Raw genomic sequence first — 26,210 nt, 5'->3', positions numbered from 1 at the left:
GGGTACAAAGGGAACTTCAAATATCAACCCTTCAAAAGAGGGGACAGAGATAAGTGAAAATAGGCTAGACAGTGATCTTTCATGACGATAAAACTGACAAGGTGCTGACAAACCCTGTTCAACAGGAGAACACCCCCTGTGCATTATGATCCAAACTGCAGACACATTCTGTGTTTTTTCCCTTTGAAGAATACACAAGGATAAGGGTTAAAAAGCCAGTTTCAACTCTCCTGGAGTATGCTCGCGAGAGACTGAGTATTATTGTCTGTACCAGCCTGTGTTCAAGTGTTTGCATTCTGTGAAGGTCACTTTGGAAGAAATATCTCCGAGTCACCCCTATGTGCAGATAAAGACTCTCTTTAACTCTGGGTGCTCAAAGTCAGACAAAAGGAAACCTGATAACAAAAGGACTGTCTCTCTCACCCTGAATGCTGGAATTCAATCATAGTTGAAAGGAATCAGAACCTAGAAAGACAAGCCATTTCAGAATCATGAAATGAACAGTTCAACTAGCAACATTAATGCCACTGGTAACTTCTGCTGCTACAGCTCCAACATTCAACTGTCTACTCTTTGTGAACAATTCAAGGCTGGTCTGTTTATCTGTTTTTTTTTTAAAATGTTTATCTTGTTGGAGTTGCCTCTTACTTATAATTTGCATTCAAATATCTTGCATTACTAATTCTTCTTGTGTTTAGCAATGTATGAATACACTCATTTCTTTGTGAATTTAAGAGAACATGGTTAATTGGCACCTTTTGAAACAGAAGTTCATATGAGTCTGGGAGAAAAGTATCCTCAGGGGAAGAAATCCTTTCCAAATTAAACTTATTGCAACCAAACAAGGCTCAATTAAGAAGGCAACAAAAGGCTGGAAAAGCTCAGCAGGTCTGGAAGCATCTGTGAAGAGAAATCAGAGGAAACGTTTCGGGTCCAGTGACCGTTCCTCAGAACTGGTGAGCTCTTCCAGCAATTTCTATTTTTGTTTCTAATTTACAGCATTTACAATTCTTTCAGTTTCAATTAAGAAGGCAGCCTGTTCACAACTCTTTACTTTGGAAGTACCCCACTTGGAATTGTAACAAACTGGGGACTCTGATTATAGCAGTAAAAATACCTCAGTGAAATCTGCCATGTGCTGCCACCATTTGCAAAACTCCAAGGATATCATTACCGGTAACTGTACGGGTGACTGGTCATAAACATGTGCATGTTGGCCTTCTTATAGTTTGGATATGGGGAGATTAATGGCCTCTCACTATGCCATAAATCTTCCTCTGTTCCTGTGTTCTATTTTGAAGCAGACGATATCTGCAACATCTCACAGTTTGCCACCTTCTGTTGTGTAAAGGAGATCACTGAGTCTTACTGCACAAAGAGAACTGACTACCCCTCATTCTCATTTTCCAGAGAACAACAAATAGATTGGTGCAAGCTTTTGCTGGGATTGCGGGCTTTGCAATGATGCAAGCTGCCATTCACAGCATATACACTCTGCAGGCGCCACATGAAACAACCAAAAGAAATTCTTCTGATTCAACATCCAACTAGTCTGTGACCATTGAACATGACAGTTTTCTAGACAATAAGATGCCTTCATTCTGCAGCAGGACCCCAAACCAGCTAAAGTTGAGCCACCAAAAGTTAACTCAAAGGACAATTACTGGGCCACAGTGGCTCAGTGGTTAGTACTGCTGTCTCACAGTGCTAGAGACCCAGGTTCAATGCCAGCCTCAGGCAACTATGTGTGGAGTTTGCACATTCTCCCCGTGTCTGCGTGAGTTTCCTTCACATGCTTCAGTTTCCTCCCAGAGTCCAAAGAGGTGCAGGCTGGGTGAATTGGCCATGCTAAATTGCCCATAGTTGTCTATGGTGGGAAATGCAGGGATAGGGCAGGGGGTGGGTCTGTGTGGGATGCTTTTCAGAGGGTTGGTGTGGACTCGACAGGCCAAGTGGCCTGCTTCCACTCTGTTGGAATTCTATGATGATGATTCTTCACTGTCCAATATACCACTAGTTTTGGTATTACCTGCAAACTTACCAACCATGCCTCCTAAATTTTCATTTAAATTGTTATATAAATGACAAACAACAGTGGACCAGCACCGATCCCTGCGGAACATTGTTGGTGACAGGCCTGTAGTCTGAAAAGCAACCCTTTACCATCACCCTCTGTCTCCTATCGTCAAGCAAATTTTGTATCCGTTTGGCAAGTTCTCCCTGAATCCCATGTGATCTCAGTTTACTAATTAGTCTTTCATGAGAAACGTTGTCAAAGGCTTCACTAAAGTCCATGCAGACAATTTCTACTGCTCTGCCCATATCAATCTTTTCAGTTACATCCTCAAAAAACTCAACCAAGTTTGTGAGACATGATTTCTTACGCACAAAGCCATGCTGACTATCCCTAATCAGTCCTTATGTCTCCAAATGCATGTAAATTCTGTCTCTCAGAATTGCCCCTAACAATTTATTCATCACTGATGTCAGACTCATTGGTCTATAGTTACCAGGCCCCAGGCTTCACCTTACTTCCTTTAGTAAATAAAGACACAACATTAGCCACCCTCCAGTTCTCCAGCAGCTAACCCATGCCTATAGATGATGCAGTAATCTCTGCTGGAGAACCCACAATTTCTTGCCGAACTTCCCACAATGTTCTGGGATACATTTGATCAGGTTTGAGAGATTTATCCACTTTTATGTATTTTAAGACCTCCAGCACCTCCTGTCCTGTAACGTGGACTGCTTTGAAGACATTAATATTTATTTCCACAAATTCACCAGCCTCCATTTCTTTATCCACAGTAAAAACTGATGCAAAATATTCATTCAGTATCTCTCTCATCTTCTGTGGATCCACGCATCAATGACCTCATTGATCTTTAAGGGGCATTATTCTTTCTCTAGTTGCTCTTTTGCTCTTAATGTACTTGTAGAATCTCTTTGGATTATCCTTCAATTTGTCTGCCAATTCTCATATCACCTTTTAGCCCTTTTGATTTCCATGTTAAGAATGGCCCTACAGCTCTTATACTCTTCAAAAGATTCACTTGATTCCAGTTGTCTGTACCTAATATATGCCTCCTTCTTATTCTTGATCAGAGCCTTAATATGTGGGGAATAAGCCGAGAAGATTGTGCATGATGTAGATATGGGAAATGCTGTTCTAATTAAGCAACATCCTTATAGACTAAACTCTCTAAAGTTGACACAGGTTTAAAAAAGTGATTGAACACATGCTCGAAGTCAATATAATCGAAGTGAGTTACAGCAAGTTAAACTCACCTATCATAATAGTGCCAAAATCAGATGGTACCCAATGATTATTTGTGGACTATTGCAAAATCAATGCAGTTACAAAATCTGATTCATATCCTATGCCCTGTTTGGAAGACATAATTGAGAAGGTGGGACAAGCAATGTAAATTTCAAAGTTGGACTTACTTATCCTTTATTCAAAAGAGTGAAGGAAATTTTGGCTTTTGTGACATTGAATGGACTGTACCAGTTTGAAGTCATGCCATTTGGTATGAAAACTGTGTCAGCCACATTTCAAAGACTAACCAATAAAGTCATTTTGGGATTACCCAATTCTGTGCTGTATATCAACAAATTTTTAGTCACAAATGGAAGGACTATTTGGAGCATCTGTCAGAATTGTTCGATGGACTTCAGGAGGCAGGCTTGATAATGAACCTGGCTAAGAGTGAGTTTGCAGAAGTCCAAGACATGTTCCCAGGCCATGTCATTGAATATGGATAAATAGCCCCCGTGAAATATGAAAACTAAGGTTTTTCAGAGTATCCTATTACATCAAAGAGGACGAAAGTACTACAATTTGTGGGACTGAGTGGTTTTTATCGGATGTTTGTATTGAATTTTAGCAGTGTTGTTGCTCCACTGACTGACTTGTTGAAGAAGTGCAGACAAGTTCAATGGCAGAGAAATGTTAGAAGGCATTTCACAGCCTGAAAGCTGTGTTAACCACTGCCCGTGTTAGGCACAAATAATTAGGCAAAGCCATTCAAAGTGGCTATCGATTTGAGTGATGTGGGTGTCAATGCTCTACTTTTGCAAGAAGATGATGAGAAGATATAAAGACCTATTGGGTATTTTGCCAGAAGATTGAATAATCATCAACAGAAATATTCCACAATTAAGAAGGAGACCTCGAGTTTAGTGTTGGCATTGAAAATTTTCAACATTTATATTGCCAGTAATGTGTCTGAGACAACTAGACACACTGATCATAACCCCTTAATGCTTTTGGAAAAACTTAGAGATAAAAATTTCACACGTTTAGATTGAGCTTATTATTGCAGCCATTCAATTTGGAAATTATACACATGGCAGGATGAGAGAACATAATTGACAATGCATTGTTGCAACTTTTATAAATGAAGATAGAAGCATTCGGTGGTAGGAAAATACATACTGAAATGGACTGTACCAGTGAATGTTTACATGCTTAGAGTTAATGTTGTGTATATGTGTTGTAGTGTACTAATAACATTTGTATATTGATGGTTCATTTTTTATGTTGGGGGGAGGTGTGGCGATACTGTGGCCTTCAGAGGTGTATTTTGTCCTGGAGTTTTTTTTTTGTGAAGAGAGGTTGAGACAGAGGTGATCAGTGCTCTGCTCACAGCCAATACAGTAAACAACTTCTGAAGCCTTTTTTTTAAAGGTTGAGACAATAGAAGTGGCCTGAAGGGGTGGGGTCAAGCTCCCACAGAGCCAGAATTTTTTTGTTTTAGCTTTCTGCAGTTGCAGGGATCTTGAAGCTGGATGGAGAAATTCTTATTCCTTTCTCTGTTACGCCTAAAATCTGGGGTTATCTTCCTGTTGCTGGAATTCCATGTGAGACAATCTATTTCACTGAATTTTCCTTTGCCAAAGGTTGTTTATAAGATGTTCCTATATTGGAAAGTTAATTAGTTGTCATTAATATATATCTATTCCTTTGTTAAGCACTTCAACAGAGTTCCAGTTAAGCCAATTCTTTTATTTTTATTTTGTCTGTATTTTTAACTGTCATGTAAAAATAAAATGTGTTTTGCTTGAAGTTGAGTGGTTTGACCAATCAAATTGCATCTGGAATGCAACACCTTGCACTTAACTTTAAAATTAAAAAAAAGTAAGGTCTAGGCCATCTTTTTAATATATTTTGAGGTGATTTGGTCTGGTCCATAACAGGTGGAGTAGCCAATCCTTTAGTAAAAAGCAAAAATCATTCAAAACCTTTTAAATATATCTTCTTTCATGTTCTAGTGTCCAAAATTGCTTAAGTTGAATTTAAGGTTAAATTCTTGAAGGCTGCTCACAAATTTACAAATAAGCAGACTTAGCAGAAACGTTTGATGGTGATTAGTTCACCACCTGCTTATGCTATGATGTTTTAAAATTAGTGCAGAAGATTATGTGGAAGTGCACTAATGTCTTACAGTTATTAGAATTTGCAGTCTCCAGGCCAGGTACACCACTATCTGTTGAATTACATCAAACACAAAATGTATTCAAACCGAAACACAATTTTGCAAATGACAGCAGTTTTATTAATTTAGTCTGAAGCCAAATAAACAGACATCTTTTTAAGCAACTAATTTGCACATAATCTAAAAGATAAATTACTTTTCTAAAAACAGTAGACTTGCTTTAATTTTACAGACACTTTATTTTCAGTGGTTCATTGTTCAAAGTAATAATGATATCTAAAAACTAAGGGAAAACCATTCACTTCCTATAGCACAAGCACTAAATTGATACAAATGCAACATAAAATGCTTTTTCAGAAAGGAAAATATCATGTTTCCTTTTCAAACAAATCATCATAATTATATACAAGGGACTTCACTGTAGGATATGGTCTGCCAGAAATGAAACAGAATGATGTGTGTTGAGTAGAGAGCAGCCATTACAAATTTGAAATTTTTTTGTCTCTTTCTCTTATTTCAGACAGCTTGAGGATAAGCATCTCAGTACCTTTTCACTCTCACCGTTGTCACTGACTCTCAAATAGAATGATTCCTTGTCTGAGTGACAAGGTGTTTGCAAATTATCTGTTGTAGATGTTCTCACATGATGTCCTCAATTTTAATAGATGGCAGAATAATATCTCACCTAACTGTAAGTTGTGTTCAATAGAATTAAGCACAGTGAAGATTCAGAGAACAGTAGTCACCATGCTATGTAGAATTTGCTCTTTTTTTAATCTCAATCATTTTCTTAAACAATTCAAAAGTACTGCATAGTCATGAAGACATTGCAGAATTATGGGTAGGTTGCAGTCTTCATTGTCCTTTAGAAAATCCATTTGATCTTCATTCTATGAATTACAAAATACCATTTGGGTGACAAAGAGAAAATCTATTGTTACAATGTAAAAATATACTGAGCTGATGATCTCTCTACACAATGGTCCTCTGATTTTCATTGAACAGACTGAAAAATACGATCCAGTAAGGACTAAGGCCAAGCAAATTTAAACAATGAATACAAATGCTAAATACTGCAGATACTGAAACTCTGAAATGAAAACACAAAATTCTGTAAGTACTCAGCAAGTCAGGCAGCATCTGTTGTGAGTTAACATTTCATGTTGATGACCTTTTGTCAGACTGGAAAAAGGAGGCTTTATATCCTTTAAACAGGTTGAAGCTAGGAAAAGGAGGTTGAGAAAGACCGAAAGGGAAGTTTCTCAAAGGGTTGAAAGACTATGAACCTGAAATTTAACTCAGTTTCTCTCTGTATGGATGCTGTGTATTTCCAGCACTTTCTTTTTTATTATAAATTGAACTCTCTGAGTTCAAGAAAGGATTGTCACTCACATATATATTTAAAATCGTTGACACAAAACTTTTGCATTTGAACCATAGGATTGATCGTTCCTTGAACAGCAGACATGGCAAATCAAATGTGTTTTCTGTGCATGAGGCTTTTTTTAAACTGATGATGCACTGTGAAAGAGAAATTATCAATCAATTATGATACTGTATGAATGAGAAAAGTGTTTCAGTTTTTCGTTGTTTTTGTTTTCCTTGCAATCTCCCCATTTGCTCCAAAATCCAAGAATGTGAGAGAATGTGCATTGCTCGAAAAAACATCAAGAATCTTCAACCCAAACTATTAATCATGTGTTCTGTTCTCAATTGTCCAAAGAACATTGAAAAATTAATGCAACTTTGTATACTTATTTCATTTTACACTGTAAGAGAGTTTGCAATGTAGACTGTTCAAGTCAGGCCATTGTTCACTTTGTGTTCTTTTCCAGCACCTTTTGGCAATTCTGTAAATTCTCATGAGTCTATTTCTGTGCTTTTTTTTCAGGATCCTCCTCCAGTTTCTCCATTCCAACTGCTTCCCTTACCCTAATTTCCAATGATTCTTTGTTTTTTGTAGGTATTTCACATTCAGTTGTGTAATATCCTACATGTCAGCAACGTGAATTCAAAGTGGCATATCATAGAAAGCTTTTTTGTTTCTGTAGACAATGGATTAGCATATTGAGATTTGTAACCTTCTTCCTGCTGTGTCTACATCTGTTTCCAAAGCTGAGGTTTGCCTTTGAGGGCACAGGGAAGGAACACTCCATGCAATTATGTTGTGTGCCTTTTTAAGCTAGAACATTCAAAATACACAGTGAAAATTACTTGATTCAAACTGACAATTTGCCATTTTCAACACTTTGTAAGTGTATTCGGTTTGTGTCATTTATTACAAAATTACATATAGATTGTACTCATCTGACAGGGATTGTACTCAATGAGCCGTGGTAATATTTTCAGAGACTTTAAAAGTGTTTCTCACACGAGTGGAAACAAAGCTATTTATCGACAGAAGAATGTAAAACAATTGTCTTGTCTCCTGAAAAAACGTGGAGACTGTGGATGCTTGGAAGTGAGAACAGGTTAGCACCAGGCAGTGATAGACTTGTAGCAACTAGCTGTATGAAAATCCACTAAAAATGGTTTACATTTAGCTGAAACCCACGAGTTGGGGTCTGTCATATCTTGGAAAGAACCCAAGTTGATTCTCTGTAGCCTGGGTGACATTTTCTGTCGTAGATATTTTTAATCAACATGCTCAAACGTGAGGCAGGTAGTATTTGAACCCAGACCTTCTTTCCCAGAGGTACAGACAAGACATCTGCACTACAAGAATCAGAGATAGTAGACTGCAAGAATCTTTGTTTTTATATATGAGTATGCTATTGAAACCCAGAATGACCTGTTCTGCTCTTAAATTTAATCTTAAAATGACTTGATATTACTTGAATTGTATACAAGGCTGAGATACCAGAAAACAACACGCTTGGCATTTTTGCTGTTATGAGATGTTGCTTAGCCTAAAAGATTGCTTAAAGTACACTTCTCATTAATTTATTTGCTTGTGCTTATGAAATTCCTGCACTCTGCAGCACCTAATGGTAGTTCTGCAAAGCCCTAAGTGAGCAGCTTGGTAATATTCAACATTATTCTAGTAATGATGTTGTAATATTGACAGATAAAAACATTGTATGTTTCTGCAATTTTCCCTCTTCAGACTTTGCTTCTTATTCAATTACTAACTCATCAGTTTTACCAGTTTGTCTTGATCTGTATCCTTGGGGCTTAGCAAAATCTTTTCTCAACTGACTTGCTAATAAGATTGAAGTGACGGTATTTCTTTTTGTACAGCCTACGTTCTATATGTGGCTACTTTTCTGCGGAATGGAACATTATACAGTTGGCTATTCTGCAGCTTCAATGTTTCAAAAGGAAATATGTAACTTCTATTATACAAATTAGATATTCACCAGCACACATTTCTAATTCTTAATAGTCATTTCATAGAAGAACGTGAAAAGTTATTTTGCAAAAATGAAACATTTATTTTTACTCATTTACTTGTTCCATTCCCCGCTATGCCAGGGTTTGAAATTAATAAACAAGCCGTGATATGATACATTTACTCCTGATTTGCAGACCAGAATTTAATCAGCAGCCAACATTCCTTGAACTGATCTTTAATTACAAACCCTGTGGTGTGCATGCTGTTGGTAAAGTTGTAATCTAATCTTCGTTCTTACTTTCCTATAGTGCAAATAACATCGCTGCATTAATGCAATATTGCTTGTCTTGTTACTTATTTACTAGTTCCAGTCTTGCTGAACGTCAGTTCTTCTGTAAGTGCAACATATGCAAACATCAGCTGGATTCCAGGAATGGGACATGCAGCTTCTGAATTTTATGTTGCATACATGAATAACCGTAAGCTGTTCTCGCTCTCTAATTCTTGTAGAAATTGTAATCAAATCCCCAATGGACCTGTTAATATACCTGTTCTACTTGCCCCACTAACTATGACTAACGAAGCAAATCAATGCAGTTTATTTCTTTATAACTCACTCTCAAATTAGCATCAGTTACAGGCAATTTTTTTAAAGATGCAAATTGTATTGTCGTTGTATTATTCGTATTGTTATATAAGTTTCATTGATATTTTAAGAAATAAAAAGTACAGTGATAAATGTGGCGTAACTTTTATAATTAAACCTAATTGTGCTTGAGTTGTTTTGGGATTAAAATCCCAGCCAATGTGTTGGAGTTAATTTTCTTAATGCAATTTCCATAGGTAAAGGTAAATGGAAGATTTCAGACGTGGTAAATGTTTCACAAAATTTCCACATCTTAGAAGGGCTAGAACCTGGAACTGAATATACAATCCGTCTTATGGCTAAGAACTGGTTTGATAACTCTAGCATTTTTGAAGATGTTATAGAAACAAGGGGAAAAGGTGAGGCACTGGTCCCATTTAAAATCTAGTGAACACATTTTTCATACATTACAAATAAATATACTGGAAAAAATACATTGGCGGAGCCAGTGAGGGGGTTCAGCCACTACCTCATCACTGCACCCCCACTCTTGCAAGATCCTCTAGAGTTTGTGTAGAAGGTTGTAGACAACCATACCTTTGGAGGACTACTTCTATTTCACTTCCAGGAGTCCACATTATTTATTTTCAGCTCTTGTGTTTGACCTACAGTCAGTCCAGTTATGGCTCAGCCTTCAGGCTTGGCTTGGGAGTATTACCTCAATATCAGCTTCGTATTCTGTTCTCCAATTTAGACAAATTTCAAATGGGGCAATCTGCCCTGCTCCCCTCCATCTCCTGCCCTCACCACCTTCCAAAGTGGCCAAGTCATGCTGCGCCACTGAAATAAGTATAATTTATATTCAAAACTATTGTTGATATGGAAAACTATTACCCTTAGATTATAGATCACAGAAGGAAAAAAAGGATGTTTGTAATCAACATAAATTGTTGCATTGGGACAACATGCATAGAATTTTCAATTTTTTGAGGTTCTGCATATAGTAATGCTTTGCTGTTATCCTGACAATCAACTTCGGTTTTGTTTGTAATTCATCAGCATTGCTTGTGCATGGCCTAACTGGTGCTTTTGCCATTGCTTAATAGGCTCTTGTAGGCATGCTTTATCATTCACTCATGACTGGTATATCAAGCCAAAATCATACATGAGCTAACAGTGAATGAATCAACCTAATCAGTATCTATGCACACTGGTAATTTAAGGTTCCTTTTTAATTTCAAAGCTATTCTCAAATCCCTGAATAATTTTATGTACTTGTTCAGCAGATGTCAAAAACGATTTGCAGAAATTTTCATCGAATGCAGAAGAAATGGTTATTACATAGTGTTACTCATAATTGTGGTCTCTTTGTTCAGCTCATATGTAGATACGTTGGGATTAAAATGGAATTTATGAGACAGGGATATAGCCAAGAGTTGGTTGGCATTGTGACCATAGCAATGACTTGATGTAGTATCATAGAATTTCATAGAATATTACAGCATAGAATAGTTAAGAATAACATAAACATTTTCAACATTTCGTAGTTGTTAGACTGTTTTTCGAGTCAGTTGCTTCCTTCAAGAAATTCGGAATTGTTCTTTGTTGACATCTTTTGATGCAGCTCTTTCATGCATGCATTGTGCCAAATAACATCAATGAGATGTGTTCTTTCGAACAAACCCTATTTCAAGAATATAACACTGCACAACTGAAGTATTTGAGCTTTTTTTTTCTACAGTTAATTACAGGTGAGATTTACTTTGCGTACATTATAAAATAAATGAAGTTTCTGACAAACAAGTATCAATGAGAAGAATGTAACAATTCTTAACATTTAGATAAGACTCATGGATAAAAATGATGTGTAGTATATTGATTGAATAAAGTTGCAAGAATTTTCGTGAAAAAGATGGTTTAATTTTACTAATTGCTACTTTTCTTGATGATTAATTATGTGGACTATAACAGCTTATGCAGGAATTCATGGAGGAATATCTACACAAGGATGGTTTATTGGCCTAATGTGTGCTGTTGCTCTCCTTACCTTGATTTTACTAATTGCTTGCTTCATAAAGAGAAACAAAGGAGGAAAATATTCTGGTATGTACTTGCAGTTATTCTTTAATATATGTAACAGTAAATGAGTACTGAATATTCATGCATATTCTGATAGTTAATGTTAATTAAGATAAAAGGAACACAAGGTACAAAAGAAAAGAACATTTCAAAGAAGCGCATTCAGGACATGTTTATTAATTGTTCTCAATAGTCCTGAATATAGATATTACTTATTGGTTTCTTTTATAATTTTGTGATAAAATTAGCCCACAATGAATTGCGATACAATTCTAATTCATATTAATGTTTGCTATAAAAGAATATTTGTGAGCTTGTATATTTAAATAATATATTTAAAGTCTATGTCTGTGCAAACTTGCCATATGAATATTTCCAGCATGAATTATGATGTCTTTATTTGGATTAGAAATTGCAAATTCTTTACTCAGAAGGCACAGAGATTCCAGTGATTTTAAAAAACTCCACATCTTTGCTTCCAACTGTCCCACAAACATTTCAGAATTATATAAAATTTGAGGACTGTATGATTGAAAATTGTTTCATGAACACACCTTTCTTTCATCTGAAGACCAGCGTTAATGTACATGCCAATATATCACCAGAAGATAGGCTAGTATTGATATAAAAGCATCTGCATCCAGTTTGTTACAGAGATGGTAGGAACTGCCAATGCTGGAGAATCTGAGATAACAAGGTGCAGAGCTGGATGAACACAGCAGGCCAATCAGCATCAGAGGAGCAGGAGTCTTGACCTGAAACGTCAGCTTTCCTGCTCCTCTGATGCTGCTTGGCCTGCTGTGTTCATCCAGCTCTATACCTTGCATCCAGTTTGTAGTGTTTTAATTTATGGATATGCTTTTTTCGAAGCATTTTCTTTCTTCATTCATAGGATGATGAGCACTGCTGGCAAAAGACAGCGTTTGTTGTCCATTTGTAATTCCCTTGAGAAGGTGGCAGTGAGTTACCACTTAAAACTCAAACTACCTGTATAAACACTTCGAACTAAAATCTTGCATTTCAAACATAGGGTAGAATCTGATTCTTTGAGCAAAGTGCTAATTCCATCGAGAATTTTTGGAGGGATTCTTGTGATGAGGAGCAGCGAAATTTCTCATTGTGTCATACCAAATGTGTCTCAATGATAGCCAGCTGCATCTCTGTGACCTCCCTCCTGTCCAATTCTATCCCCACCTTACCATAGACCATCCCTAGTGACTTGCCACTCATCAAAAAACGCTGAAAGACTGATATTCCTTGCTCCCACACCATCTTTGAAAGGCTGCTTTCCACGTGGACAAAACTAGGCAATTTGGCATTGCTGTTCACCAGCAGCAAAATGGTGCATCAACCACAAAACCAAGCTGTCTTGGCATGCAACTGACACTCATTCCTTTGCACATAAAACCCCATTCTCTCACCCTCTTCGCTGTTTAACTACTAGGCTGCACACTTCACTAGTCTTTAACTATATTCTGTCTCAAAAATCCTGATTATATCACTGTTACTCTGTCCTCAATGCCTACTGGAGAGACTTGCAACCTGTCATTATCATCGTGTAGGAGAATATTACACCAAGACAAGGAATTAGACAATTCCAAACATGACCACCTTTTTGTAACCAGCAAAAGTGAACCCAAACACTGCCAATAGAGACTGTAGTTCACCCCTACATTGCAAGCCAAAGGCTGGCATCATGACCAATGTCTAGTCTATGGCCTATGATGGTCCACTGCACCCAGCTCTCATCTACTGAAACCGGGTGTCAGTCAGGTCCTGTCTGGCTATTAGCACCTTACACAGTCGAACTCTGTGACAGACAAGGAGAGCTTCCTGTTCCCCAATGTTGTCATTGTCTTCCTTGGAAGACCATTCCTGTTTCCCCAGATCTTCATAATCTAAACATCACCTTGTTGCCTGCTGGAATTGTGCAGAGCACAGCACACCAGGATGATGCGGCACACTCTACGTGAAATATACTGGCGTGCGCCCCAAATCAATCCAAGTAGTGGAACCACATTTTCAGCAGCCCTGTTGTGTGCTCCACCATGGCCCTGGATGAAGCGTGAGCAGCATTGTATTTGCCCTCTACGTCAGTCAAGGCATTGTACAATGGTGTCGAAAGCTATGGTCAGCATTGGTAGCCCTTGTCCCTCAGTAGCCAGCCTCATGAAGTCCTTGGACCCTAAACTTGACAGGTACGTAAGAGTGTTCCAGGGTTCATGAGTGGTGACACTTGCCACAATAGTGGAAAGATACCTTTTGGAAGTTGTAACAATAATCACAGACAACCTGAACATTAAACAGATCTCTTTCCTGTGAATGAATTCCACAGTGTTCTGATATGCCCTTCTCATAGCCATGTGTATACAGTCTATGACAGCCTGCACCTGGGGAAAGCTAAGTATATTTCCATATCCTGCCTGGGCTGCAGCACTGACCTGGTCACTGGGGGGCAAAGTGTGACATAGTACAGATGGCCTTCCTCATTGTCCTGACGCACTTGTGAATGCATGACTGAGAAATCCCACACAGGTCACCCATTGATCCCTAGAAGGAGCCATTCCTATCAAAGTTCAAAGGCGCTGTCACTGGAGAGATGGCCTCCCAATCCTGCAACTCTTGGGTCCCTCTCCAGCACTCAAAAAAGTCCTGTTACAGTGCCCCAGGACAGCCACATCCTTTGTTGACACTGTGCTGCGCTTATCCCCATAAATGGAGGCAAGATCAAACATTTCTGGGTTTCCTGTGGACCATACACATCTTGAAGGGCCCTGTGGCTGCAATCTATCCCTGAGCTAGGAGCTCCTCAGCCTCCACTGTGGCCTGCTCCTGCTACTGGGCTTGCCATCAGGCCTAATCTTTCACCCTCATAGGAAGGGAGCAACTACAACCAACATCCTTCCAGCATCATTAAGCAGGCTTTTCCAGTGGAAAAGACCTGCAATCGAAACACAACGAAGTAAACATGTTTTTACGTCTCATATGTTACAGATGAGAGCTGAATATTCTTCTTCAAACAGTGAGAGATGCTGCACCCTGATAATGAGGGCTATGTCTCCATTATTCATTTAGCTTCAGCCTCAGAATGTGGAGACGCTAGGTGAAACATAAAATATAGGAGCAGGAGGAGGCCAGTCAGCCCTTTCAGCCTGCTCTGCCATTCATTAAGATCATGGGTGATCATCCAACTTAGTAGTCTGTTTCGACCTGTCCTCAGGCCTTAGGTCCCTTTAAGCCCCAAGTGCTTTTTCCAACTCCTTCTTGAAGCATACAGTGCTTTGGCCTCAACTGCTTTCTGTAGTAGCAAATTCCACAGGCTCACCACTCTCTGAGCGAAAAAGTTTCTCCTCATCTCAGTCCTAAATAGTGAGCCCTGGTTCTGGACTTCCCCACCATGTGGAATATTCTTCTTGCACTTTACCCTGTCTTATCCTGCTGGAATTTTCTCGATTTCTCGGTGGTCCCATTCTTCTAAACTTGAGTGAATACAATCCTTACCGATTCAACCTCTCCTCATACATCAGTCCTACCATCCCTGGAATCAGTTTGGTTAAACTTTGCTGCACTCCCTCTCTAACAAGAAGATCCTTCCTCAGAAAAAGAGGCCAAGAGAATAGTTCTGAGGAAGGGTCACCGGACCTGAAACATTAACTCTTGATTTCTCTCCACAAGTGCTACCAAAACTGCTGAGCTTTTCCAGAAATTTCTGTTTTTCTTGCCAAAATACCACTTGCCTTCTTCACCACCTGCTGCACCTACAAGCTTACATTCAGTGACTGGTTTATGAGGACATCCAGGTCTCATTGCATATTTCCCACTCTCAATTTTTTGCCATTCAGATAATAATCTGCCTCCCATATTTTTGCTCCCACAGTGGATGACCTCTCATTTATCCCCATTATACTGCCATGTATTTGCCCACGTATTCAACTTGTCTCAATTACACTGAAGCACCTCTGCATCATCCTTTCAGCTCAACCTCCCAGGCCTCTTATGATTTGATTTATTATTGTCACATGTACCTAAGCGCAGTGAAAGGTTTTTTGTTTTGCATGCAGTGCAGGGGGATCATACCATATGAAATGCATAAGGGTAATCGAACAGAGTGAGGAATACAATGTTACGGCTACAGAGAAGGTTCACAAAGAACCAGATTAACGTTAAGTTTAAAATTTGAGAGAATCAGAGAATCATAGAATCCCTACAGAGAGGAAACAGGTCCTTTGGCCCAACAAGTCCACACTGACCCTCAGAGCATCCCAACCAGATCCATCCCTCTATAACTCACCTAATCTATATATCCTTGAATACTATAGGCAATTTAGCACAGAGGTCCGTTCAATCCAATAACAGCGGGGAAGAAGCTGTTCTTAAATATTTTGGTATATGTTTAAACTTTTGTACCTTCTGCCCAACGGAAGAGGTTGGAAGAGATTAGAACTGGGATGGGAGGATTCTTTGATGATGTTAACTGCCTTCCTGGGACAACGAGAAGTATAGATGGAGTCAACGGAAGGAAGGTTGGCTTGCATGATGGACTGGGCTGTGTTCACAACTCTCTGTAGTTTCTTTTAGTCCTGGGAAGAGAAGTTGCCATGCCAAGCCATAATGCATCTGGGTAGAGTGCTTTCTATGGTGCACCTATAAAAATTGGTGACAGTCTTTTTGGATGTGCTGAATTTCTTTAGCTTCCTGAGGAAGTAGAGGTATTGTTGTACTTTCTTGACCGTCACATCAACGAGGTTGGAACTGGACACATTGTTGGTGATCGTCACTCCTAGGAACTTGATGCTATCGATCATCTCCACCTCAGCACCATTAATGTAGACAAGAGTGTGCCCTCCACCTTGTTTCCTGAAATCAATGACGAGCTCCTTCGTTCTACTGACAGTGGGGGAAGAGATTGTTATCTTTTCACCATGCCACCAAGCACTCTGTCTTATTCCTGTCTTCTGTCTTGTCTTTGTTTGAGATCTGGCCGACAGTGGTGGTGTTGTCAGCAAACTTGTAGATGGAGTTAAGATTAAATATGGCCTTATACAGTCATGAGTGTATAAGGAATATAGTAAGGAGCAAGGACACAGCCTTGTGGGGTGCCGGTGTTGAGAATTATTGTGGAGGAGATGTTGTTGCCTGTTCTCACTGATTGCAGTCTGTGTCAGGACCTCAAGGATCCAGTTGCAGAGGGCAGAGCAGAGACCTAGGTCTCAGAGTTTGGAGATTAGTTTGGTTGTAATTATAGTGTTGAAGGCAGAGTTGTAGTCAATAAGTGGGAGCCCGATGTATGTATCATTGTTATCCAGATGTTTCAGGCATGAGTGTAGGGCCAGGGAGATGGCATCTGCTGTGGACGTGTCGCTGTGCATAACTTGTGATGGTGTCATATTACATTTAGTTTCCTCATTTAAATCATTAACATATGTTGTGAATAGCTGGGGTCCTAGCACTGATCCCTGCAGTCCCCATTAGTCACTGCATTTGTGAAAAGATCCATTCATTCCTACTCTTTGTTTCCTCTATGCCAATCAGCTTTCAATTCATTTCAGTACACCATCTCTAATCCCAGTGCTTTAATTTTACGTGCTGATCTCTATTTGAGACTTTGACAAAAGTCTTCTGAAAGTCCAAGTAAACCACATCCACTGGCTTCTCCTATCAATTCTGAATTATATCCTCTAAAAATTCCAGTAGACTTTTGAAGATGCCACACCAGCTGAGTGGCCAGCACAGCACATCAAAACAGAGTGCTATCTGTCCTGCAACAACCTTCTCTTCCCAGACCTGTCTCACTCAGTCAACTTTCCATTCCATTCAGTACATACCATCGATAAACTCACATGACAGATGATCAAGCTGTGGTCTGTGTCATCTCTGACCATGAGCAGCCCAGACAGTCTTAACATATTTTCCAATGCCCTGGACTGCGTGTGGACTGTGCCCTTTCCTCCCCCTTCCCTTGACAGATCCCTAAAGACAAGCAGCCTCTCTGCGTTTCTGCATTAAAGAACATATCAGTATAGCAGTAGTGATATCCTTTGGCTGTGGCTGAAGTGCAAGGTGCTAACTAGCATAGCACAGCATGTGAAGGCAAAGCATGGATGCTGCCCACATGGAGAAAAGTGCTGACTGAAACGAGTTTTGAGAGAGCAAGGAAACAGTCCTGAGATGCTGCCTAGTCCAATCTGTGAGTGTTTTTGCAGCAACTTTCAATGCTAGCTGTTGCTTCTTAAGCGGCCTATACATGGATGGGAGAGATGCATGGATGGACGAGAAGGGTTAACAAATGTCAGCCATTGTAGAGGAAAGCATTCAGTTGATCCCCATGGCAACAGATGACACTTGGTGCTAAGCAACATGGAGGCTGGTCTTCAGCTAGCTAAAGACTCCCACTCTGATTTCCATGATTTCTCAACGTCTGGCTTGTTTGGCACATTTGGTAAGATAGGAAGCTGAATATCAGAGAGTTGGGTTGCTGCATTAATAAGGCACAGTGCAAGTTATAATCTCACCTAATTGGCAACATGCCACTGCCTGGCAAGAAATTTGCTTTCCCACATAGCAAATGCATAAAAAATGCAGTGGAATGCTCTCAAAGTCAATTTAAGCCTCGCCTGACTTTTTGTCTAATTCTGCCACAAATCTTGTCATGGCCCACATTGCTCACACCCCTAAAGGGTGTTGCCAATTGTCTGTAATGTAGCACACTCTGCCCATCCAGTGTTGTTCTGGAGCAAATTTTTGAAGTTTTTTTCCGATATAAGTCAGCATTTTATATTAAGGGAACTTATGATGATTAAACAATCTTGAGTAGAATCTTTTTACCATTTTTAATGGAAATATAATCCAGATGCTGAGATTATTTTTATATTATTAAATCTGAGAGGAGGAGGTAAAGTAATGGTTAAATCATTGGACCAGTAACTCAGAACAAGTTCATTTTCTGAAAACATTGTAAAATTGCAATTCAATATAAATCTGGAATAACTTTTTTTTATCTTAATGGTGACCATATAAACACTACTAATTGTCTTAAAAGGCCTCCAGTGTACTCATATCGTTTAGGGAAGGAAATCTGCTGTCGTTAGCTGGTCTGGCCTACCTGTGACTCCAGAGCACATTTTAGCCACTGACAGCACAATCAAGGATGAGCAGTACATGGCCATTGAGCCAGTGAAACCTCATGCCATGAATAAATAAAAAGAAACTGAAACTGTAACCATCCAGAATACAAGCAAAACTAATTGATAAACAGATCATCTAAAGTATAATTTTACAACCCCGCCTATTCATTATTTTGAATAATAGGTGTAGTTTGTATTGACCAGGATATTCTCTCTAAACAGGATAATGAAAAGAAAATATTGGTTATATTTTTGTCTGCCTGCTAAGTGAGCACAAAAGAAAGAAATTGGATTACTTTAAGTTGCATAATTGATAATCTTGGTTTAGTAATAACTTAAATTCATTAGCCTAAATGCTTCATTCAGTTTCGTGATGGTAAAGGCCTTAAATATTCTTGACTCAGGAAAATATGATTTGTTATTTAAGTAGTCAAAGGAATACAGTTTCTTTCGATAGAAGCTGCTCAATACTCCATGCTGTCAAATCCTAATTGAAAAATGCTTTTGTTAGAGAACTAGTGAATTCATTTTTTTCCCCCAGCATATCCCCTCAAGTCCCAGACTCAAGTCTCATTTCTTCTTGCCGACCAACTTATTTATATTCTCTGAACTAAAACAAATCTCAACCCAACATCCTGAAGTGAATTCCTTATTTATCTAGTCTCTGAAGCACCGTTTTCTTTAACGAGTCTAACTTTCATCTGCTCTGGTTTGCTAATTAGATTCCTTTCATTATTGAGACCAAAGACACTCTTGACACTCATTAAAGCAAATAATAAACATAGATTGGGAAGGAGATTGGATTCACTATTATGAATTAACACAGAACCTGCAATTTCTGACTGATTCAAGCTGGCCGAAATAAGAGTGCATTTGGGGAAAAATGTTTATGAGACACAGAGAATTGGTGTTCATCAGGGTTCAGTATCCAAAGAGAATAACTGTGTTTGTCACTGTTTAATGGGTCAGGCAATAGTGCTGATATCATCAGGTTTCTATTTTATTCTGAATGCCCATCTGTAATTTGTTTCACGGATAAATCTCAAGTAGTTTTATTCCTTACAATTGATTACACTTTCTGATTAAAAATATGCAGCTTTCCAGCCCCATGTCTCATTTTCTGTGACTTTTCAAATCAGATGATGCATCTTAGCATATCAGAGTACACAGAGTAAGATTTCAAAATAACAACGTTGTTTGTTGAATAATGAGATCATCAATGTCTTGATTGAAAATATCAGCATGTGACCTTGTTGCACAGTATCTGGAACCAGAAAACAGAAAAAGTACTGACACAAACAATTCTACTCAGCAATTTTTAAAAGTTTGTTTTATTTGTGACATTTCTATAATATTAGATTCAGCTCGAAGCCAGTGTTCCAGCTGAACTCCATGGATAAACAGCAAGAAGCAGTCTGCACGGCTTGCTCTGTGATACAGAGCAATGCTGTTACAATCCCTGTAAAGAATGATAACAAGTAAAAATAAATGAATGTCCAGAAACCAACTCAAAGGATACACAGCAAGATTTATAATTTTAAGATATTCATTGTAACATCACCTAAACACTCCTTAATAAGGAATTAATCGACTAAACTGTAGAAAATCTATCTCCTTTCTAACTTTTTTCACAAGACCAAGGGCCACACCGCATTAATATGTCACCGTTCACTCTGCAGCATCGTATTCTTTACAGCAATCGGTCCAAAGTTATTTCCAGCTTTAAAAATAATTTGCTTCTCCCCATCTTAAGAAATTGAGAAGTCCAGTTTATACCAAATTTAGTTTTCATCACTATTTTAGGATTCCTGAAGTGTCTTCCAGCAACAAGGCCCTCTTTTGTGTCCCTGGACAAATCTTCCAGTGTCCCTAACTATAAATAGATCTTCAACCAGAGAATGAGCTTCCATGAGTATCCTGCCCTGTGGCAAACTAGGGTTTTTCTGTACTATTAGTAGCAGCTGCTGTTTCTCTCTCCCTAACCCTCTCATTCTCTCTCTCTCTCTCTCTCTCTGTCCAGGCCAAGCTCTTCATACTAAGGGTCTCTGAGGCCATAAATTTGTACAGAACAAAGCCAGCTGTTCCTTTCTTTGGGTTTAGGTGTAAAATTTGGCATTTGGGGATGGGGTTTGGAGTGAGTATCTCTTCAGAGCCAATTCAATCAAATACTTTTCTTTCTTGCCAACTGTTTCACCACTTTCAGTGAGGGGAAAATTATGCCGTAGATACTGATGAGTTAAAATTTCCTTTCACTAACAAACGTTCTAGGCTGTCAGAAGTCCATCATCTAATCTTAACATCTGTCTCTATTAACTTACTTGTGCATTGAAAAGGGCTCAGCCAGAGTTTATGTAATATTATGTCTTTTCTTTTTTCAACTTACTGTGGAGAAGGTTATGCATTATGCCTCACACTCTGCTTATTTGTGTACCTTATGAAAAACTAACCTATTATTGATCTGCTACCTTATGTTTGATCATTTGAAGTCCATTTTGCATAAAGACAGAAAATACAAGTTGTGTGCGTGCGATATTACAGTAGCTGATTCACACAATAAGATTTCTCTTTCACAATCTCTGGGTCACAATACAAATCAGCTAGATATTGGGCAGTAAGTTGTGTACTCACAGGGCTGACTTTTTGTCTGGATACAAGAGGGCATCTCTGTGCATGACCAAAGAATTAGCCACAAGAGCATTGAACCCTCACAATGCAAAGTGGACACCAAGCTTCACAAGTCAGTGTTAGACAGGAGTGAGGATACCTTTCTCAGCATTCAGCTTTGCTGATGAAAACTCCAGCTTTTAGTTTGTGCCTCCTTGAATTTTAAACCATTGTCTTAATCAGCTGAAGACAGATCCTGGAACATCCTTGATTCCTGAATTCCAACACACGAAAGATCTCTCTCACACACAGATATACCCTCTCTCTCTCGGTCTTGCCCTCTCTTCACACACACAGACAAACAGACCTCTCTCCCTCTCTCTCTTACACCCTCGGATGAACCCTTTCTCTTTCTTTCACACATACCTGCACGCACGCGCGTGCACACACACACACACAAAGCACACAACACACACACAATACACACACACACACTCACACGCATACACACACACGCACACCACTCAGTCAGACCTTGCTTGCTCCCTACCTCACTCACACACTGAAAGTCCATCCTCTGTCTCTCTCTCAAACACATATACTCTGCTGTCCGTCACACACACAGGTACACACACTGCTCTCCCTCTCATACACAGATACACACACTGCACTCCATCACATACACAGATACACACACTGTACTCCCTCATCTACACAGATGCACACACTGCTCTCCCTCAGACACACATTGCACTCCCTCACATACACAGGTGCACACACTGCTCTCCCTTACATACACAGATGCACACACTGCTCTCCATCAGATACACGTACACACACTGCACTCCCTCATGTACACACGTACATACACTACTCTCCCTCACATACACAGATACACACAGTGCTCTCCATCAGATACACGTACACACACTGCACTCCCTCATATACGCAGGTACACACACTGCTCTCCCTCACATACACAGATGATACACACACTGCTCTCCCTCACACACACAGTTACACAAAACACCAGTGGAGAAATAGCAGTTAGAATTCTTCCAAGCACACAATCCTCAATATTTTACTCCAGCCTTCTGAAAAAAAATGCAAGAAAAAACAAAAATTTCCTAACACGATGCAAATTTTTTTGCAGCTTTTGAATGTTTATTGTAGCCTGCTGTTTGCATGGCATTCAAGTATTATATGCTGTAGCTTATGACATAATCAAAATAACCAAATCCTGCCATATGTTTTCATTTCTTTCCCCAAGAGCTCCCTTGACCCTTCCATTTCAGATGCTGCTTTTCTTCTTGCTTATTCTCCGATGCCTGTATGCCAACTCTGGGGAAAGAAACAAACCACAGAGTTTGATGCAGATAAACCAATTGTCATTGTCAGTAACAACGTAAATGCAGGTACATATGGTGAAATGAGACCTCAGTTGAATTTAAAACTATACAGTGAAAAACAAAAATGAGTGAATCAACAACTCACAAAGGCTCCATTGACAGCATCGGCTAGACCACCGTCACCTACAAGAAACCCTCCGAGTCACATATCATTCTGATTGATCCAGACTTGAAATTATGTCCATGCTCTGTCACTGTCGCTCAACCCAAAAACGCCCTTCCTCGCAGATCCCATCTACTTGGACACTATTCTCAAGTATCTGGCTGCTGGTGGATCCTCCAGCTGAGATGGTGGGATTGGAGCAGGGGCAACGGAATGACCTGCATCACTTTTGCCACCTGCAGACCACCATCTGCAACACTAAACGTGCCAGTCTGCTGTTGGTGAGACTTAGCCTTGGTGTAGTTCTAACCATCAACCAGGCAAGGAATCCAGACAATTGTGTCTGCCTGCAACAAGCCCCAGGACTCCCCTTCCTTCCTCAACCCTTGCACTTCATCTGCTCCCCCAGGCCTCAGCAGCCCAATTCTTCCCAAAACTCCAGGTTTTGAGAGATCCGTCCCTTCCTCCCCGAGTCTCTGTCATACCCAAGTCCCTCGATGTTCAAGGACATAGTCTCTCTCTCTCTCGGGCTCTCTCTCTCTCTCTCGCTCTCTCTCTCCACCCCTCTCCAATTTGGTCTCTCCCCCTCCATTAGTCTCTCCCTCCCCCCTCCAATATCTCCACCCCATGGGCTAGAGCTGAATGAGATGATGCCATCAGCATAATTTACAATCCCAGTTGGTATAGTGGAGTTGGGTGGAGCATTTCAGGGGCATGGGGAAGAATGAGGATCTTGAGGGAGAGCTGAAGATCTTGGGGGAGGTTAATGGGACAAGGATCACAGGTGTGGGAAGGAGTCTTGTGTGTATGTAATAGAGACTGAGGATTGGGGCTAAGTGGTTGCAGGGGGTGGAGGCGTTAAGACATATAAACACTTGAACTGTTTCTACTTCCGTAAGCAGCACTGTGTATCTATGGTGCACAGTATTTAATATTGACACGGTGTTAGTATATGTCAAATCAGCATTGTGCATCTGTAACCCTCAATGTGACACAGTGCAGATGGTATCTCAATCATCAAGCCAACCATCCAGTCTTTCAGTGAAGGTTACCTGGTTCTGATTTATTTGAATTTGATTTGATTTATTATTGTCACATGGACCAGGATAGAGTGAAAATTATTGCTTTGCGTGCTATCCAGGCAAATCATTCCCAACATGAGTACATCAGCGTAATAGAACAGAATGCAGAATATAGTGTTAGAGCTTCAGAGAAAGATCAATTTCAATTTATGAGAGGTCTGGTCAAAAGTCTGATAACAACAGGGAAAAAGTTGTTCTTGAATGTGTTGGTATGTGTTTTCAAACTTTTCCATCTTCTGCCCAATGGAAGAGGGTGGAAGAGAGTTTCACTGGGGTAGGAAGGGCCTTTCATTATGTTGGTTGCTTTCCTGACTCGGGGGGTAGTAGATGGGGTCAGTGGATGGAAGGCTGGTTTGCGTTTGCTGTGTTTGCAACACTCTGTAACTTTTTGCAGTCTTGGAGGGAGCAGTTGTCATGCCAAGCTGTGATGTATCCAGGTAGAATGCTTTCAATGGTGCATGCATGATAATTGGTAAGAGTCATTGTGGACATGCTGAATTTCCTTAGCCTTCTGGGAAAGTAGAGGCATATGTGTGCTTTCTTGACTGTAGAGTCAACTTAGATGGACCAGGATAGATTGTCAGTAATACTTACTCCTAGGAAGTTGAAGTTCTCGATCTTCTCCCCCTCAGCTCCATTGATACAGACAGGGATGTGTCCTCCACTTCCTGAAGTCATTGACCAACTCCTTTATTTTGCTGACATTGAGGGAGAAATTGCTGTCTTTACTGGTTAGTCATAACCAGTGACAGCAGCTCGATAATCAGGCCCACAGTTATCTCCAGAATGAATCATTGCTCCTCTAGTCACTGCAAGTGAGAATCAGTGCAAGTTTTGTGAAGGCACAGTTACTGGTGCCAACTGATTACTGGGAAAAGAGGAAAAATCAGATTTCCTCCCATACACGGTTTTCATTTTGTGGCATGGGGTCCAGAAGCTCATTTAAAGCTCACCAAGTTTGAGAGTTCCTGCAGAAAATTCAAAACCAGATAATGACTGAAGACTGAAGCATTCTGAAAGGCATGTGTAAATGTTCTTACACATTCAAGTTTCACTATCAGGTGCTTTAGTAGAATTTCAATGTACATTTGATGCAGTGATTCATCATATGAACCTGTATTGTAATGGTAAGTTTGCCCTTACAACGAACAGCGTTGAACATTTTTTTCACATTCAGGATCGAGTGTTTTCAAAACACCCAATTATTAGTGAAAAAAGTTACAATATTTCTTACCAGCCTGTGATGATACCTTTTATACTTTGATTCAAATGGCCCTAGTTGCTTTTCAAGAATAAACTTTGGCTTTGGTCCTTAAAAACAATCTAATTACCTGATACCTTAAATACTGGTATTAATTCTTGACCAGTAGCTATACACTTGAAAGAAATCTGACTATTTGCTCTCTTGCAATGATCTTCAGCACTTTGCTTTGAAAATGAACCTTGTGTTCTTTCCTTCAGCTGTGACCATTATCAGTGCTTGGCTGAGTTTCAAGTAGAAATGGATTTCATTACAATACCTGTTCTATTTTTTTCTGAAAATGAAGTTTTAAGAACAGATTGTCCTTTTGCTGTAATATATGGTTTGTTTAATACAAACTAATAGGATTACAAGTCTTACAAGCTTTTGTTTTTCACATGACATGATACATTTTGTTCTCAGTTCCAATGACCTGGGAGCTTTACTGACTTGGTAAGAGCTTTACTTTTCTCAAGGATTCTAAAATATTTTCTATGGAATGGCACAGAGTCTGAGGACTGTGCATAGTTCATATTGAGTGAATAGATACGTATCCCACATGGGGATTTCAGGTGGTATGGTGAAGCATGGGTGATTAGGGACCATGGAGCATTAATGGGAGCATAGAGGTAGCATGGGTCATCTGAGGGACACAGGGATACATGTGGTACAGAAATTGTAAAGAGTGGACATGGGTTATCTGAAGGGGCAGGGAGGTGGCATGAGTTGGGCAGGGTTCCTCTGACAGAGCATTATACTAACATGGAACCATTGAGCAGCATGGTATAATGATCCAAGGAAACATAAACTGCCTGGGGGTTGGGTAGAGCACATGACAGGTGACATCTGTCACTGTTGAGAGATGGGATATTGTGTTGAGGAACTGAGGTGAGCCTTCTAAGTGGCCCAATCAATTCTCATGCTCTTCCCATGCTGATTTGCAGCTTGATTACTAGGAACTCAAATCAGGTTTGTACAGACAAAAATGGCATGTGAAGTCACACATAATAGGTGTGAATCTTGTGAGCTGTGAAGATGCATCTGGTAGATTTTCCTGAGGGTGCAGGATTTTTCAACCCAGGTTAACAAATTTCTTCAGAGATAGTAGGAACTGCTGATGCTGGAGAATCTGAGATAACAAGGTGCAGAGCTGGATGAACACAGCAGGCCAAGCAGCATCAGAGGAGCAGGAAGGCTGACGTTTCGGGCCT

At 39.7% G+C, this 26,210-nt stretch overlaps 1 protein-coding gene across 1 annotated transcript in view; it reads left to right on the top strand.

Moving 5' to 3' along the window:
• chl1b (cell adhesion molecule L1-like b) overlaps positions 1–26,210 on the top strand; it is an 809,671-nt gene that overhangs the window by 742,499 nt on the left and 40,962 nt on the right. The window contains exons 27-29 of the mRNA XM_048606742.1: positions 9,138–9,251; positions 9,616–9,777; positions 11,330–11,461. Coding sequence (XP_048462699.1) covers positions 9,138–9,251; positions 9,616–9,777; positions 11,330–11,461 — 408 coding nt within the window. The remainder of the gene's footprint in view (positions 1–9,137; positions 9,252–9,615; positions 9,778–11,329; positions 11,462–26,210) is intronic.

This window comes from Rhincodon typus, chromosome 16 (assembly GCF_021869965.1).
Source record: "Rhincodon typus isolate 14 chromosome 16, sRhiTyp1.1, whole genome shotgun sequence".
Classification (NCBI taxonomy): domain Eukaryota; kingdom Metazoa; phylum Chordata; class Chondrichthyes; order Orectolobiformes; family Rhincodontidae; genus Rhincodon; species Rhincodon typus.
The sequence above is the reverse complement of the archived record's forward strand: the minus strand, read 5'-3'. Positions and strand labels throughout refer to the sequence as shown.